This window comes from Contarinia nasturtii, unplaced genomic scaffold, assembly GCF_009176525.2.
Source record: "Contarinia nasturtii isolate CC-2019 unplaced genomic scaffold, AAFC_CNas_1.1 Cnas_scaffold_745, whole genome shotgun sequence".
NCBI lineage: Eukaryota > Metazoa > Arthropoda > Insecta > Diptera > Cecidomyiidae > Contarinia > Contarinia nasturtii.
Genome location: NW_022198093.1, coordinates 2,841,006 through 2,856,807, shown reverse-complemented (window position 1 = coordinate 2,856,807; position 15,802 = coordinate 2,841,006). Strand labels below are relative to the sequence as shown.

Here is a 15,802-nt window from a genome sequence, read left to right as displayed (position 1 = left end):
CTGAATTGAAATTTCTTTTTTTTGTGTGCAAAGATTATTATTTGACAGAAGCGACAACATGAATACGCACATTTACGTAGTCATTCACCAATACCACAGTCTCGCCCATTCAATTGCATACATTGATGTGGTGTTCTTCATTCGTGTTGCCTGATGGCACATGCTTCGATGATATTCAGTGAATGAATGAATGAATGAATGAATTTCTCACTTGTCTCTCGGAATTTACATACCAATAGAGATTCCAAGAAATCTTCTGACTCAAAGAAACGAGAGTTTTCTTGTCGTTAGAACCAAAAGATTAAAAATTGATTGAAAATATTCAAACTTTGAACATATTTGATTCACCCTGCCAATGTACATTTTTACTTATTATTTTTACGAATTTTAAATTTATTTTATCGGGCTACTCAACTATAGTATACGAACTATAGTTACTATAGCATATTGTTATTCTTCTTCTTTTTTTACTTTTCTCTTTTTGATTTTTTTTATTCCTCCAATAATTTCCATAAATGTCTCAGTTTTTCAGAGTTCAGAATTCAAATAAAAATTATATGGTTTTGTGCAAATAATTTTTAAACGTTTTTATAGCATTTTGAACTTTTCATATTTCCGAGCCAAAATGAGGCATCGACCAAAAAACTTTCTCAGAGAGAGACAAAATTCGACAGCCCTAACCAATAGAAAACCAAACTTGTATGAATGTGCTTTCTCAATACCGAAAAAGAAGATTAATTTCGATCATCGGGAATTTAATGCTCATTGGATAGGAAAAAAAGCGGGAATTTTTTGGTTAAAAATATGTTCCTCTTCAGCGCTCTTCTCCTTCTCATTTTCCTCCTTACCGTTTTTCCTCCTCAGAGGAACGATCCGTGAAAAAAGCGTTTTCATTTATTATGAAGACTCACTGGAAAGAAGAAAACTGAATGTACATTGTACAGCGTGAATCAAAAAATACAAAATTCGAATATTTAATGCCATTAAAAAAATACTGGTAAATTCAAATAGTTAGCATGAACGTCCCTTTGAGGGACTTCCTCGAAAATTGAAATAATTTTCAAAATATTGTTAAAATATTTGTGAAAAATTGAAAACAACAAAGTATTTATTTATCGCGGAACATATTCTATTCTAATTCATTAGATTTACCTTTTCATTCAAAATATTTCATTCATCCGAATTGCAACGCAGAATTGTATACATAACAGTCAAATAAATTGTGCGCAAATAGCATACAAACCTAACCTCACTTCAATGACACGGTATTCCATACAAATCTTACCTCAATGTGAATGTTCATTTATTCCTAAATAATGTTTATTTGTTTGGTATTCGATACCAAATCCGTATTAAAGTTAAGATTTACATTCGAAATGATTATGAAAAATAAAGAAATTTTCACTTAAAATAGAATGCAGAAAAGTCAAACAAATAACATGCAATCATCACTGAAAATTCAAAGAAAAAAAGAGTCAACAAAATACACCGTGTTTTTCTTGTGTTTGGATGTTCAATGAACACTGTTTATTCCGATGTACATTAGAACTGTACAAAACAAAAAAGCTTGTTCAGGAAGAGTCTGGTGTTTATTCAAAGAGACCTGCAATGACACAATTGAACGAAATCGATTAGTAAATAATTGGTACAAGAAATGAAACGATGAATTGATTAAAATAAAAATAAAATGTAGACGTACCGAATCCCATGTCATCGTCTTCTTCTTCTTCTGATTCTTCCTTCTTTTCTTCTTTCTTTTCAGCGGCAGCTGGGGCAGCAGCACCGGCAGCTGGAGCAGCAGCACCGGCTGGAGCAGAACCAACTCCTGAACCAATGTTGGTGATCAAGTCTTTAACATTGACACCTTCCAAGGCTTTGGCGAAGAGTGATGGCCAGTATGGTTCAACATCAACGTTGGCAGCCTTCAAGATCGTTGAGATCTTTTCGCTCTGTATGTACAAAAATAAAAAATAAACACAATCCACGCATTAGTACAATCACAATACAACATGAGCATAACCTCAATCTATTTGGCGAATACAATTGTGGCCAGCAACATTTTCTTATTTGAATGTTACACATTTTTTGGTGAAAATTCACAAAAATATTCATTGACATCGAATTCTTAGGCACTAAACATTCATTTTACACAATTTTTATCGTTCGATGATCACAAGGTGATGAAATTTTTTACGATTTCTTTCATGGAATTTTCGTTTTTGATTTGACATTTTAACACATGAACAAAAAAAAATTGGATATTTTAAATTCACTTACAGTAATAGCAACATCATCGTCAACCAAGACGAGTGCGGAGTAAACGCAGGCCAATTCAGCTTTGGATGTCATTTTTCTGGGAAATGAGTAGGTTTTTTATAAATTTCACTTAAAAAAATTATCGTGCAAGTAGACGATTGTCCTTAGCTCTTGAGAGTACAAGCACACAGTTTGCGTGTTTAATCAAGAAAGAAAGACGACGTTGCTCGTATACAATGTGTTAGGCTCATTGGAACACATTACACACATGACATAACCAATACCAACATAGAATGCGGTACACTTTTTTGGAGTATGTTCTACGCCCGATTCTGGTGTTACAGCAGTTTAGTTCGTTCGACAAAAAAAAAAACACATTTTTAAATGATATTATACGATTGACGGTAAATATTTTATATTTTTCAATCAAATCTCAATCAATATTTGACTGTTAATCGAAAGATACCACTTTTAATTTGATATTTTTTTTTCGGTTTACAACGAACTACACTGCTGTAAAACCAAATTCGATTGGAGTGTGTCATCATAGAGAGACAGAATGACATGTACTGCTATGGCGTCTTTTCATCATTTAGTCGCATAAAGACAATATCCCAAGCACTTTAGTTTTTATTCATTTCATAAACATTCGATTGAACTATAACCGAAATCAATATGAGTTTCTCCAGTGATGAAGTAAACTTTTTAGTTTATCGCTATTTACAAGAATCAGGTAAATTAGTCAATTTAAGCAAATAAATAAATAAATTATAAACAATTTTGGTGAGATTTGGTAATAGATTCCGATATCAATTTTCAGGCTTTCATCATTCCGCATACACGTTCGGCATCGAATCGCATATCTCTCAAAGCAATATAAATGGTGCGCTCGTGCCACCAGCTGCATTGTTGACCATTTTGCAAAAAGGTTTGCAGTACACAGAAGCTGAAATCAGTATTGGTGAAGATGGTATGTGAGACTTTTGTTTTATGCACTTTGCTTGTTGTTTCGTTGACTAATTAACTAATTGAACTGTCAGGTACATTGAATCGTTTAACCGAAGGTTTAAGTTTAATCGATGCTGTAATGCCAGAGATAAAAAGTCAAAAGATTGCGCCAAAAGTTGAGAATATAAAAACCGAACCGACAAAAACCGAACCACTGGCACCGTCCGAAATTAATGGCGAAAAAACACCAGCTGCAACAACGACACCAGCCCAAGAAGAAACAATGGATGTTGATCAAAGTATCGAAATTCCAGCGTCAAAGGCGACCGTTTTGCGTGGTCACGAAAGTGAAGTGTTCATATGTGCATGGAATCCAACAACAGATCTGTTGGCCAGTGGTTCTGGTGATAGTACGGCACGTATTTGGGATATGTCCGATAATTCGACCAGTCCAAATCAATTGGTATTGCGTCATTGCATTCAAAAAGGCGGCACCGAAGTGCCGAGCAACAAAGATGTCACGTCATTGGACTGGAATTGCAACGGTACATTGTTGGCAACTGGTAGCTACGATGGATATGCTCGCATTTGGACGACAGATGGTCGTTTGGCTGATACATTGGGTCAACATAAAGGGCCAATATTTGCATTGAAATGGAACAAAAAAGGAAATTATATTCTGTCAGCGGGTGTAAGTACTGGGAATTTTGACTTAATTTTCCAAACAAAAAAATTTATCAATCTTTTTTTCGTTCGTAAAGGTTGATCGTACGACAATAATTTGGGATGCAGCGACCGGTCAATGTGCTCAACAGTTTTCGTTTCATATGGCACCCGCATTGGACGTTGATTGGCAAACAAATAATTCATTCGCAAGTTGCAGCACTGATCAACGTATTCATGTTTGTAAAATGGGCGTTGATAAGCCAATAAAATCGTTCCAGGGTCATACAAACGAAGTGAATGCCATCAAATGGGATCCACAAGGTCAATTATTGGCATCATGCTCTGATGACATGACATTGAAAATTTGGTCAATGAAACAAGACAATTGTGTGCACAATTTCGAGGCCCATTCAAAAGAAATCTACACAATTAAATGGTCACCGACCGGAGCCGGTACACAAAATCCAAATATGAATTTGATTTTGGCGTCGGCATCATTTGATTCAACCGTTCGTTTATGGGACGTTGAACGCGGCGCTTGCATTCACACGCTCACCAAACACACTGAACCCGTTTACTCGGTTGCATTCAGTCCCGATGGTAAATTCTTAGCGTCGGGAAGTTTTGATAAATGCGTACACATATGGAGCACACAAAGTGGACAACTTGTGCACAGCTACAAAGGTACCGGCGGCATTTTTGAAGTATGTTGGAATTCACGCGGCAGCAAAGTTGGTGCCAGTGCATCAGATGGCAGCGTTTTTGTATTGGACATGAGAAAATTATAAATTGTGGCACAATTCTTGTTGATTATAAGGCACACATTGATTTTTGATGACAACAAAACGCCGGTGACAATTTATCCATACATGCATGATTTAAACAAAACAAACGACAAATATTTTATGTATATTAGATGTTAAGAATGCAAGAGATACACGAAGAAATTAATCTATTTTTTTTTTGTGAACTGTAATCACAATCAGATTTATTTGGCTATTTTTAGAATTAGTGTTTAGGACTATTTTACAGCCACACCTCTTGGAAGTAGAACTAAGAGTGCAGTCGAGTGTATTCGATCGTGTAAGCATTTTCCATTTGATTTATATCGCATTTTCACACACTTACAAAATATCAATTCGTCTAAAAATGTCCCCACATTTAATTAATTTGTATCAATTTAAAAAGGAATAAAGAAATGACCGTACAAAAAGAGTTTCATTTATTTGAGTTTTGGCAGGAAAACAAGGTCTTTTATAATAAGTCTTCATTTACAAAATGAACTGTCGAAAATTGAACGAAAAATACGACATTTGCGCGATGAACTTACAAATCTGACACACTTTGTAAGCACCGATCGCGAAAAAATATGTGCCGTGGGCGTGTCGTTGGTTTATCTGATGTGAAAAAGTTTGTGATTGGTTTTTTAGGTTTTTTCACCGTTGTTGCTTCGTCCGCATCCTCGAATTGAACTTTTAATGCTTTTGCCAGCAATATATTCTCAGCAGTTGACCAACTAAATCGCACCAAACGCGGAAAACCAAATACCGGATCGATGTTTTCTTGTAGAAATCGTTTGGTGACCGGATCTCCTGAGAGCAATAAATAACATAAATTAGTTTGAATATTTTGTGTGTGTAATAGGTCAATATTGCGTTCAATTTCATTGTACCTGGGTATCCGCTGCCAAAGCCATCCACAGTAATACCTTCCGGGAATGTCCATACTTTGAGCGCATGATCTCGGGATACTTTTGCACAAATACTAGCCGCTGAAACGATTGGATACGTTGAGTCCGCTTTTTTTGCCACGGTAATCTTGAAGTCGGGAAAAATTTTGCTCAATTTTGCCTCGTACCTATATGTGAGAAAGAGAGTGTTACAAGCAATTCATTTAGCTGTATTCATTGGAAATGTGATGGTATGCATACTTTTCTGGGGGTCCAACTGTATCAACATATACTTCGGCAATATTTGCACCAAGCGCAATGGCCCGATTTATCAAACCGATGGCCGAGTCCATTGATACTTCATTCAATGAATGTTTTGAGCGCCGAAACATTGAATTACTAATCACATTCGGTGAAATCACTTCAACGGCCCACGCCATATTCGTATTTGCATACTCTTTTGTGCAAATGTCATTGAAAATTTCCTCCCGTTTTTCTTCGGTCAACTGTTTTGAATCGGCACAACCAAGCGTTTTCAAAATATCGGCTTTGGCCAGAGGACAAAACGCAATTCCATACACCATCGGACCTAATTAAAGCAGTATTTCGTTTTAATATTGAATTTATGTTTTTATGTAAATTGCATACCTAGAACAGGTCCACGACCAGCCTCGTCAACACCAAGCATACACGGTTCATCGAAACAGATTTGCGGTATATTTGAGAAATACACAAAACTTTCGGCATTATTTTTCTGAGCTATGTACGGACCCAAACTTTTTAATGAATCGATTTCTTGATTTTCTTTTGATTCAGCGTCATTTTCCAATTTTATGTCAACTTCCATTTTTACGTCTATTTTTTATGCGTCTCAGATATATTTCAAATCAATTACACAAACAGTTAGGATTCGTTGGTTTTTCTCTCTAAGTTTTGTTTAGGCAATTGTCAACATCAATGTACCGCCAAAAGACTTAGACACTGCTGTCAAATATATCCGGTTCAGTTTAGTTGTGTTTTTATAAATTGAACCACTTTTTCGTACTGAACATGGTGTCTGTTTTTAAATAAACTTCGATTTTTTCAATTTAAAATTTTGACAAAAATTAATTTACGGAATTCTTCTTCTTTTTTGTTCACATTGCAATCAAAAAAACATTTATTTGTGTTCGTTGTAAGCAGAAGTAAATTGTCAATAGTCCGAAAAGCGACAACACTAATATGTGCAACGTTGCTATAAAAGAAACTGCAAGAAAAACACAACATGCTGTCAAATCAACGCGGTTTGACATCTGTTGTGTTATTCTGCCGACTACATTGAATACTTTTCTATTTCTCTCGTGTGTTGATCGTTTGAATAAAATAATAAAAAAAGGCGATGGCACCTACCATCCAAAATGGAAACAATACAACTGGCACTGAAGTTCGGCCACAGCGGCCAATCGAGAAAAAGTAAGTATTATTGTAAATGGTGTTTGTGACTTTGTGTTGACTTCGACGCTTTTCACGCACCACAGTACCGTTGTTGTGCCACTGAAATTTATTCACTCATTGTGTATTGATTGGTTTCAGATCTGAATTAATTGCCAGAGTAAAGTATTGCAATACATTGCCGGACATTCCGTTCGATTTGAAATACATTACGTATCCATTTGCCAACGACCGTTTTGTTCAATACAATCCAACGTCACTTGAACGCAACTACAAATATGAAGTATTAACTGAACATGATTTGGGTGTAACCATTGATCTGATTAATCGTGATTTATACCAATCGGATCCGAACACTCATTTGGATCCAGCCGATGAAAGATTGCTGGAAGAAGAAGTGCATACACCGCAAGATTCACAACGATCACGGCATCATGCCAAAAGTGTATCATGGTTACGAAAATCGGAATATATTTCAACGGAACAAACGCGGTTCCAACCACAAAACAATGAAAAGGTTGAAGCAAAAGTCGGTTTTAATGTGCGTAAGTCATTTGTTGAAGAGACATTGTACATGGATCGCGAGGCTCAAATCAAATCGATTGAAAAAACATTCGAAGAAAATAAGAAACCAATTACACGTCACTACAGGTAAGTTAATGATTTCGATTTGGACATTTTTTTATTTCAATCTGATTGTATCAACGAAAAGTAATATTGTTGATTTCTATTTAATTTTAGCAAGCCAAATGTTACGCCAATGGAAATTTGTCCGGTGTATCCAGATTTTGCTAATTGGAAGTATCCATTTGCTCAGGTTATATTTGACAGTGATCCAGCGCCAGCCAACACGAATAAGCATGTGACCGCGCAAATGGAAGAGATGTCACAAGCTATGATTCGGTTTGTATTGATAGTCTCTCTAATGAATTTTTTTTTTAAATGAAAATATTCAATGTTCAATGGTTTCGATGCAATTTATTCTCTTGCAGTGGTGTGATGGACGAAAGTGGTGAACAATTCGTTGCATACTTTTTGCCGACGGAAGAAACGATGGAAAAACGTCGTATGGATTTGATCAATGAAATATTGTACGAAGACGATCAAGAATATGAATACAAAATGGCCCGTGAATACAATTGGAATGTCAAGAGCAAGGCATCGAAAGGATACGAAGAAAATTATTTTTTGATTATGCGACAAGATGGTGTTTATTACAATGAACTTGAGACTCGAGTTCGGCTAAACAAACGTAGACAAAACATTGGACAACAACCGAATAATACAAAGTAAGTGACTGAATTTTAATCAATTTTTCTGAACAACATTTACACAATTTTTTCCATGATTTTCAAAATAGATTGGTAATAAAACACGTTCCTTTGAACGCGAGTGAGGATCGTATGCAACGTTATCGTGAAAAACAATTGGAACCACCATGTGAAGATGAAGAAATCGAAGAAATAGAAGAGCATGAAATAACCGAACAACCGAAAAGTGAAAAAATCACCGAAAGTCAGGAAGTTATTGAGGTCAATGAAAAAACTGATGGCAATGAAAGTGACCATTCGGATAAGTCACATTCGTCACGATCTCGCACATCAAGATCACGCTCGCCAAGTAGCGTCCATTCTCGCCATTCCCGAAGCGATTCAGAGCGTAGTAGAAGCGGAAGTCGTAGCAGCTCAAATCGTTCACGCAGCGGTAGCGCTACATCGAATCACAGTGGTTCAGCCAGAAGCCGAAGTGGTAAGCATTTCATAGATTTTCTTGTCGTTTTTCCACTAAACAATATCACCTTTTCATAGGCAGTAGATCTCGTTCGAATTCTCGTTCACGCAGCGGAACACCAGCATCAAACCGCAGCGGCTCGGTTAAAAGTGGTGAGCACTAAAATTGAATATCTATTTACAATTCATTTTTTTAATGAAATTTTTGTAAAAAAAAAATAGGTTCTCGTTCACCTAGCCCTGCATCTAACAGAAGTGGATCGGCCAGAAGTAGAAGTCGTAAGTATTTTACAAAAATTAGAGAAAAAAGACCGAATTAAGTATAGCGAATCACTTCTCTTCATATTTTGAGCTCAAATCTATGTGAATCAGATAGTTGATAAATTTCTATTATTTTTCTATATTTTCAGGTTCTCGCTCATCTCGCTCACGATCACACAGTGGAAGTGCGCATTCCCATCATTCTCGTAGCGGCTCAGAACGTAGTCGTAGCGGAAGTCGTAGTGGTTCCGGTTCACCAAATTCGGGATCAGAATGAAAAAACAAATATCAACATTAGTTTCAATAAAGTTTTTTTTTTCTTTTTCCATGTTTGACTGTTCATATTTTGAACGTAAATAAAGAGAGAGAACTAAATTTATGATTTAAATAAAAAAATGATTTATTCTCTAAAAATACACGAACTCCAAACCAATTATAATTCACTGGAGAAAAGGAATGGGTCCTCGCTTTTTTATATTCAATTCTCAATCAATATCAATTTTAGCCGCGAGTTAATCATGAATTCACAATATTGTTCCGGTTTGGTAATGCTTACCTACAACAACAAAATTTTGTGTATATTTTTGGATAAGTAAAATCATGTACAGCTGCACATAAAAGAATTGAAATAAATAGTAAAGCCAAATCATTTACTCTAACCAAAATTTATTATAGTCAAATATGAAACCGAATTGAATTTCAAACATTTTTCAATTCGTAGTTGGAATAACTTCCCATAGATCTTTCAATGTAAAACCGTCTTTAATTTTTTCCATTGCAAATCCAAGCTCTTTGCAATAGAATGGCGGTCGACGTCCATTGTCCGTTCCATCAGCCAAATAAGTTGAGAATTTGGTATTAATCTCATCCGTTTTGGATTCGTCAACCTCAGTGATTTTATCAATTGAAATTGTATCATCATCACGTTCGGGCGCTTCCTATTTGGACAAAAATAAATAAGCAATTTGCAAATTGTTGCATAGCTAAGTATGTTAATGGTTAGTATTAAACCTCTTTGCGCTCATAAGTTACTCCAAAGATTGGTGTTGCCGAATAAACCGAAAACAAAGAATCGAGTTCTTTGTACACATCAACTAGTCTTGCTGCAGGATCTACCCTGAATCCGAGGGTGTAACCACCGCCAGTTTCCAGCGTTTGAATCACTAATGCATGCCCATACTTGGAGTCTCTGATTTTTATCTATTCGGAGACAAAATATTATGGTTTAAATAAATCATTCAGCGACGGTAAAAACTGATATACCGAAGCGATTTGCATGTGTGGCAAACTGATGTTGAACGTTTCATTGATATCAGCATACCAAATGACGCGTACATTTGTCACGATTAATGTACCCAAATTGCCTTGATCGCTGGACAAATTCCAAATTCCACCGAAAGTACTATAAACCTGTTCCTTTGGCAACAGTATTAAGTGACCCGATGACATAATGGCACTTCGTAATTTCAATTCTCTGTATAAAACCGTCGATTCATAAGATCTATGAACATCAAGCACCGATGAAAATTTTCGCGTGTTGCTCTGCGCCAAATTGGTGAATATAAATTCAAAGCGTGAGTTGCGGCACAATGTCAAAATGTATAATGCCAATGTTGTACCACGAAGCTTCGATAGCACCGATTTCAATGTTATTGTCAGGATACAATTGAAACCAATGGCTATAATAAAATATTTATGATAATTTGTGGCTTTACAACAAGTGCAAAAATAACACACATAAATTGAATTTGTTATTGTTCAACGAATACCAAATAAGTCGAAGGTTCGTCACCAGCAAACGACCTCTCTCATTCGGATTCCCTTTTGTATCTTCGACATAGTCGAATATATCCAAAATCTCTTCACCTCCACGGATCTTATGTTGTCTACGTTCAAAGAACAAATTTTATTTGAATTGTGAACAAAACTGAAGTATAATGATCCAACTTACACATTGGAAATATCAAATTTAACCTCACGATCTTGCCATACAACATAGTCAAAACGATCCATTCTTATGTACTTTTGTTTTTTTTAAATTAAGGTAAGAAATCAAAACTGGTTGTGATAAACATTCAGTTAATGTTTCTATTGTTTGATTCGATTGTCACTATTCGTTGTTAGGCATCGAATAAAAATTGAGCATGCGCACATTTGTGCGCCAAAAAATTCAAAATTTGAATTATTTCTCACGTTTGAACGTACAAATGTAAGTGAAACATTTATTTCGGCCAAATTGTCACTGAGTGGCATTCAAAATTGTCACAAAGAGAGTGTAAACCATCAAACCATTTTACGTATACTTCACATACATAAATAAGAACGAACGAAAAAAACGTACGAACCACCGTGCAACAGCACTGGTGTGTTAGGTGAATGAAATGGGGTGAATGAAAAGGAAAATACATTCTGAATGTGATGTTGTGATAGCGCTGACAAATCACACGCATAACCGTTGCACACAAACATCGGTACAATGCCACACCGACGAAACGAAAAACACGAGGTGAACATTGACATTTGTGGTTTTCATTGTATTTTTATTCAAGCCGATTTGCATGGTCTAGAGATAATTGCTATTGTTTTAGTATTGCATCGTTAAAATTCTACATTTTTATCAATTAATTTGTGAAAATCGTAAATTGTGACCAACAATTTGAGAGAGTTTTTTTCATTCGAAGAGACAATGACGTCAACCGGAAAAAAATTGGAATCTGATTATTCTACATCGGATTCGTCTGATTCTGAGGTATGAAAGTATCGTGCGCGTATTTTTTTATTTCTTATCAATTCGATTTCGATTCATTAGCTCTAATTAAAATATTCGTTTCAGTTTACCGATAGACAAACACGCCACAAAGGTCATCGTGCTTCAATAGCTCATTTGGTGACAAAACGCAGTCGCAGAGCCATCAATAGACCACTCAAGTATCTGTTTGACGATTCCGAAGATGAAAAGGTCACCAAGGTACATTTAATTTTTGCACATTTTCATTTACAAGCATTTCCAACTAAAATCTTGTTTGCTTTTCATCTTTCATTAGAAGAAGATTGGAAATTGTTCCGAATCAAAGCGTGCGTCCAAAAAGCCGCGTGAAGAAAATGCCAAAATTATGGGCGCAACCAAAGCCAGCGGTAATCTTGAATTTTTGTTCAAATTCAAGAACCAAAGTACATTGAAACTCATTCCATCGGACGAAGCCAATGTGCAGTATCCAATTACTGTCATGAATTTCTATGAACGGCACATAGTATGGAAGGACACACCAGACAATGGTGACAACGACGGTGCACCAAATGACAATGGCATCATTGACGACAACAAGGATGTTCCACAAAACAATGGTAACGGCTGGATATCTGCATTATTTGTTTGAATTTAAATGCCAAACAGACGAAAAAATTGTTATTTTTTATTGACCGAGCTTAACTCGGTACAATGTTTTATACACTGTTTTGAATTGTATGTAAGATCGGACGGTATTTTTATATACGATTTCCGTTTTTTACTTTTTAAATTTGAATGGTTTTATACAACAATCATGCATGAACGTACTATTGAATTTTGACATTTTAAATGAAAAACAATGACATCAAAATATTGCACGACACATGATAATGAAATTAATAACGTTGCGTATAACTTAGTGAATAGTGAATACATGACGGAACATAATTTTTCCAAAATGAACAATTGTACATTAATAACATTTTTATGTTATTTTTTTTTTCTAATTAATAAAATGAACGCTACCAATTTAATTGGGTAAATTGCTGAGTTTACTATTCTTGGATTGACGGTCAGAGGTGATATGAGACATTGAATTTTTTTGGAAATTATTTACGGTTTAGTACGTATAATACCTGTAAATTTGCAAAAAAAAAAATCAATTTCCAAGTGCATCGTACACAGGCAAGGTAAATATGACATGAAGAAGACAAATAATAAACGTATAGGAGGATAAATTATGAAAACGAAAAAAATTGACTTTTCTCATGTTGATAAATTGTACGATTGCTTGTTATTCAATAGACATTTTAATCTCATAAGTCCGCAATGCATGATACGTTCAATTTCTACTAACAAAGCCAAAATGTGTAATAAAATTTCCTCGGAGTTATATTGTGTACATGAAACTAGCGTAAGTATTATTATTATAATGGTTGTTATTGGTTTTATTATGATGATTGCATCGAATATTCAATGATAAGTCCCAATGAAGATTTAGATGTGGTTATACGTTCTTTTCTCTCGTTTCCATTGCGAAAATCACAAAAGTTTCGATAAGAAGACATTTGCATCATACGCCATATGAAAATGTGTTGCATTCAATGAAAAAAGATGCTTCCGTATGTAATGTGAATTACACAATGTGAACAAGTTTCCGTTCTATTATGATATATATACACATGAATGCTGTGCACAGATTGTTGATCTAAAGTTCTCAAGTTTATCGATATAAAATCGTAATAAGAGCACTATGAAGCTGGCTTAGCGGAAGAAAATAATAATGGCACAGGCATGTTGGATAAGTGGATGTGGATAACAGGTACACAAAAAAAGAGAATGTGTGAATGCATTTATACGTGAGTTGTGTTCTGGATTGTGTTCGATGTTACCGTTATGTGTGTCCAAATTGTATGAAAAAACAAAATCCCCGTAAAACTAAAGAACATTGAGAATGATTCAAAATTCCGTTGCTTCAAATGTAGTTGTTCTCCAGTGCATACTCGACTCCTTAAATCGATGCTCCGTGTTTTTTTCGTGCGGGTTTCAGACAGTAGCTGCAATGATACACACACTATAAAAAGGAGCACAATTTCACAGGTGAAAGTCGTGAAGTAATCTATTCGAATAGTTTGGATTCCATTTCGATTCTATACATTTCATTCCAATGTTAAATTGTAAGTTAAAAAAAAAATAGAGAACGGATTAGTGCGAGCACGTACAAGTGATGAAATAGCTTTTCGCAAGAGAGTCCGAAAATGAAAGAAAGTTGCTTATCCAAATGAAATGTTTAGACGTTCAGTTCTTTGTCTGTCCGAATGAGTGAATGAGTGTTTTTTATGTTCCATGCTTAAATTACCATTCAACAAACTATCAACTCTATCTGCGAAATTTCCATTCATGGAATCGCCTCAAGCGCGCACATTTCAAATATCACGTCGGTATTTTTTTCGCTCTCGATTCAAATACTAAATTTTAAATGAATAGAAAGCGAATAAAAATAGAAAATAGTTTTCCATCATTTTCAACTAGGAAATAAATCAAAAATTGCGATGAAAAGATTCGCATGCAAAATGCAACAAATGAAAACAGACAGAGAGAGAGAGGAAAAAAACCTTGTCCGAAAGCGAGTCTCTGGGAAGCCATACATTTCCGCCATCTTTCGGGTAATCTTTATTGCAGTGTAAACTATTCATTTTAATGCGAAAACCATTGAAGAAATTTTTGGAGAAAAATGAAATAATACTATGTACGGACGAAACAAATTGAAGAAACGACAAACTTGCTCGCGCACATTAACGATTTTGAATAAATAGAATATGGGAAAAAAATAGCACATAAAACTCAAACTTGAAGGGAAAAATGCATAAAAACATCGCCGTTGGCAACGTGCATACTATTTTATGTACATCATCCATTACGTGAACATCATTATATTCTATGTGAACTAATTTCTGATTATTTACATTTTGCAAGGTTCAAAACAAACAACTGAATCACACTTAAATAATGCCGACAATTGTATTGTAAACATATGACCAGAAAACAAACACATTTTGAAATTGAGAAACGTCGAAAATATTTTAATGCGAATGTTTTAATTTAAGAAGGAAGTTTAGATGGATCAAATGAGAAAAAGATAATGAGAGGTGGAAAGAAGCTGAAATAGAGAGAGGAAGAGATAGATAGAAAGAAAGAAATAAACTTTGAAAGGAGAACGTCGCAGTGGCATTTGGGTTTTCAACAGACAATATATTTGGATTTTGTCATCTGAATGACGTCAGGCGACAAAGACGGGTTATAGTGCCACTTTTTTGGGGAAAAAAATTATCAAACACGTTAGATGGCGTTATTTTAAATGTAAATTTCTATGTATATACGGTGGCGCCGCCCTACACCAAAAATTACTGAACTATAGAGTAAGGTACTATTGTCAGGCGATGATACGGATTGAAAACAATAGAAGTGATTGTTATAGGTATAAAAATGTTGTTAATATTTCAATGTTTTTAATTTACAAGTCACAGTCCATTTATGAAATAAACATCAATTTTTGTGTGATAAGTTCATCAACAAAACTAAGCTTGGTGATATTAAGTGAACCGGCTAGAATATTCGTGACCTCAAGAAATGTGTCAAAATAAAACTGCAACGTGCACAACATGTTGATATTTTACTTTAACAAACTTCCTGAGCTCACAAATATTCTAACCGATTCAATTGGACTCTCTTCTATCTACTAGAGCTATTAAGAAGTTATTTATTGATTTCGATATGGAATTTTTATTTTAATAATGGAAGCATGCATTCAGATTTTTAACCGGATACAGATCAATCGAACGTACAATAAATCTATTTTTGCGAGCTCAATTTGACGGACACGAATAAAATGTATATCCGCCAAGGATACGGATAAAATCGTCATCCGTGGGAGTAATTACAGTGAGCTGATTGAATTTACACCATAATTGAACTTAAAATTCAACTTTACCAATTTCAGACCAACTGTCACATTTTTCAGTGAAAAATATGAAAAATTGTTGTTCAGAAAAGTAAAAGTTTGAAAATATTGTTCTTACAAAATGAGCAACTATAAGTGATTCGATGTCAAAC

The 15,802-nt window shown here is 35.0% G+C and overlaps 6 protein-coding genes across 6 annotated transcripts; 3 read left to right on the top strand and 3 right to left on the bottom strand.

The window, feature by feature from the left end:
* Positions 1-1,493: 1,493 nt before the first annotated feature.
* On the bottom strand, positions 1,494-2,480 carry LOC116341554 (60S acidic ribosomal protein P1). The gene is made up of 3 exons (XM_031768694.1): positions 2,278-2,480; positions 1,700-1,949; positions 1,494-1,603 (listed from the first exon to the last, which is right to left on the bottom strand). Exons 1-3 carry the CDS (start codon positions 2,347-2,349, stop codon positions 1,590-1,592), a joined length of 336 nt encoding a protein of 111 aa, XP_031624554.1. The 5' UTR covers positions 2,350-2,480; the 3' UTR covers positions 1,494-1,589.
* A 348-nt stretch (positions 2,481-2,828) lies between these two features.
* On the top strand, positions 2,829-4,821 carry LOC116341552 (F-box-like/WD repeat-containing protein TBL1XR1). Its single transcript, XM_031768692.1, has 4 exons — positions 2,829-2,989; positions 3,077-3,226; positions 3,297-3,895; positions 3,966-4,821. Exons 1-4 carry the CDS (start codon positions 2,932-2,934, stop codon positions 4,656-4,658), a joined length of 1,500 nt encoding a protein of 499 aa, XP_031624552.1. The 5' UTR covers positions 2,829-2,931; the 3' UTR covers positions 4,659-4,821.
* A 248-nt stretch (positions 4,822-5,069) lies between these two features.
* LOC116341553 (ribonuclease H2 subunit A) lies at positions 5,070-6,634 on the bottom strand. Its single transcript, XM_031768693.1, has 4 exons — positions 6,188-6,634; positions 5,801-6,128; positions 5,543-5,727; positions 5,070-5,462 (listed from the first exon to the last, which is right to left on the bottom strand). Exons 1-4 carry the CDS (start codon positions 6,384-6,386, stop codon positions 5,197-5,199), a joined length of 978 nt encoding a protein of 325 aa, XP_031624553.1. The 5' UTR covers positions 6,387-6,634; the 3' UTR covers positions 5,070-5,196.
* Positions 6,635-6,813: 179 nt separating this feature from the next.
* On the top strand, positions 6,814-9,613 carry LOC116341568 (RNA polymerase II-associated factor 1 homolog). The gene is made up of 8 exons (XM_031768714.1): positions 6,814-6,991; positions 7,112-7,621; positions 7,712-7,873; positions 7,963-8,259; positions 8,331-8,719; positions 8,779-8,853; positions 8,923-8,979; positions 9,111-9,613. The coding sequence occupies exons 1-8, from the start codon at positions 6,918-6,920 to the stop codon at positions 9,236-9,238; spliced, it is 1,692 nt and encodes a 563-aa protein (XP_031624574.1). The 5' UTR covers positions 6,814-6,917; the 3' UTR covers positions 9,239-9,613.
* A 57-nt stretch (positions 9,614-9,670) lies between these two features.
* LOC116341713 (Bardet-Biedl syndrome 5 protein homolog) lies at positions 9,671-11,034 on the bottom strand. The gene is made up of 5 exons (XM_031768951.1): positions 10,913-11,034; positions 10,699-10,847; positions 10,225-10,640; positions 9,973-10,161; positions 9,671-9,899 (listed from the first exon to the last, which is right to left on the bottom strand). Exons 1-5 carry the CDS (start codon positions 10,972-10,974, stop codon positions 9,672-9,674), a joined length of 1,044 nt encoding a protein of 347 aa, XP_031624811.1. The 5' UTR covers positions 10,975-11,034; the 3' UTR covers position 9,671.
* A 478-nt stretch (positions 11,035-11,512) lies between these two features.
* On the top strand, positions 11,513-12,690 carry LOC116341747 (heterochromatin protein 1-like). Its single transcript, XM_031768999.1, has 3 exons — positions 11,513-11,710; positions 11,795-11,929; positions 12,006-12,690. Exons 1-3 carry the CDS (start codon positions 11,648-11,650, stop codon positions 12,336-12,338), a joined length of 531 nt encoding a protein of 176 aa, XP_031624859.1. The 5' UTR covers positions 11,513-11,647; the 3' UTR covers positions 12,339-12,690.
* The last annotated feature ends 3,112 nt before the right edge of the window (positions 12,691-15,802 follow it).

What these genes read in the sequence shown, in the direction of transcription:
- LOC116341554 (XM_031768694.1), bottom strand. Translation starts at nt 2,349, where the DNA reads ATGACATCCAAAGCTGAATTGGCCTGCGTTTACTCCGCACTCGTCTTG. An exon ending in ACGATGATGTTGCTATTACT is followed by an intron (nt 1,950 to 2,277) that starts GTAAGTGAATTT and finishes TTGTACATACAG; the next exon opens with AGCGAAAAGATCTCAACGAT.
- LOC116341568 (XM_031768714.1), top strand. Translation starts at nt 6,918, where the DNA reads ATGGCACCTACCATCCAAAATGGAAACAATACAACTGGCACTGAAGTT. An exon ending in ATGTCACAAGCTATGATTCG is followed by an intron (nt 7,874 to 7,962) that starts GTTTGTATTGAT and finishes ATTCTCTTGCAG; the next exon opens with TGGTGTGATGGACGAAAGTG. An exon ending in TTCAGCCAGAAGCCGAAGTG is followed by an intron (nt 8,720 to 8,778) that starts GTAAGCATTTCA and finishes ACCTTTTCATAG; the next exon opens with GCAGTAGATCTCGTTCGAAT.
- LOC116341747 (XM_031768999.1), top strand. Translation starts at nt 11,648, where the DNA reads ATGACGTCAACCGGAAAAAAATTGGAATCTGATTATTCTACATCGGAT. An exon ending in CGGATTCGTCTGATTCTGAG is followed by an intron (nt 11,711 to 11,794) that starts GTATGAAAGTAT and finishes TATTCGTTTCAG; the next exon opens with TTTACCGATAGACAAACACG. An exon ending in AAGATGAAAAGGTCACCAAG is followed by an intron (nt 11,930 to 12,005) that starts GTACATTTAATT and finishes ATCTTTCATTAG; the next exon opens with AAGAAGATTGGAAATTGTTC.
- LOC116341552 (XM_031768692.1), top strand. Translation starts at nt 2,932, where the DNA reads ATGAGTTTCTCCAGTGATGAAGTAAACTTTTTAGTTTATCGCTATTTA. An exon ending in AATCAGTATTGGTGAAGATG is followed by an intron (nt 3,227 to 3,296) that starts GTATGTGAGACT and finishes TTGAACTGTCAG; the next exon opens with GTACATTGAATCGTTTAACC. An exon ending in ATTATATTCTGTCAGCGGGT is followed by an intron (nt 3,896 to 3,965) that starts GTAAGTACTGGG and finishes TCGTTCGTAAAG; the next exon opens with GTTGATCGTACGACAATAAT.
- LOC116341553 (XM_031768693.1), bottom strand. Translation starts at nt 6,386, where the DNA reads ATGGAAGTTGACATAAAATTGGAAAATGACGCTGAATCAAAAGAAAAT. An exon ending in TGGTCGTGGACCTGTTCTAG is followed by an intron (nt 6,129 to 6,187) that starts GTATGCAATTTA and finishes TGCTTTAATTAG; the next exon opens with GTCCGATGGTGTATGGAATT. An exon ending in ACAGTTGGACCCCCAGAAAA is followed by an intron (nt 5,728 to 5,800) that starts GTATGCATACCA and finishes TCTCACATATAG; the next exon opens with GTACGAGGCAAAATTGAGCA.
- LOC116341713 (XM_031768951.1), bottom strand. Translation starts at nt 10,974, where the DNA reads ATGGATCGTTTTGACTATGTTGTATGGCAAGATCGTGAGGTTAAATTT. An exon ending in CAATAACAAATTCAATTTAT is followed by an intron (nt 10,641 to 10,698) that starts GTGTGTTATTTT and finishes ATTTTATTATAG; the next exon opens with CCATTGGTTTCAATTGTATC. An exon ending in CACACATGCAAATCGCTTCG is followed by an intron (nt 10,162 to 10,224) that starts GTATATCAGTTT and finishes GTCTCCGAATAG; the next exon opens with ATAAAAATCAGAGACTCCAA.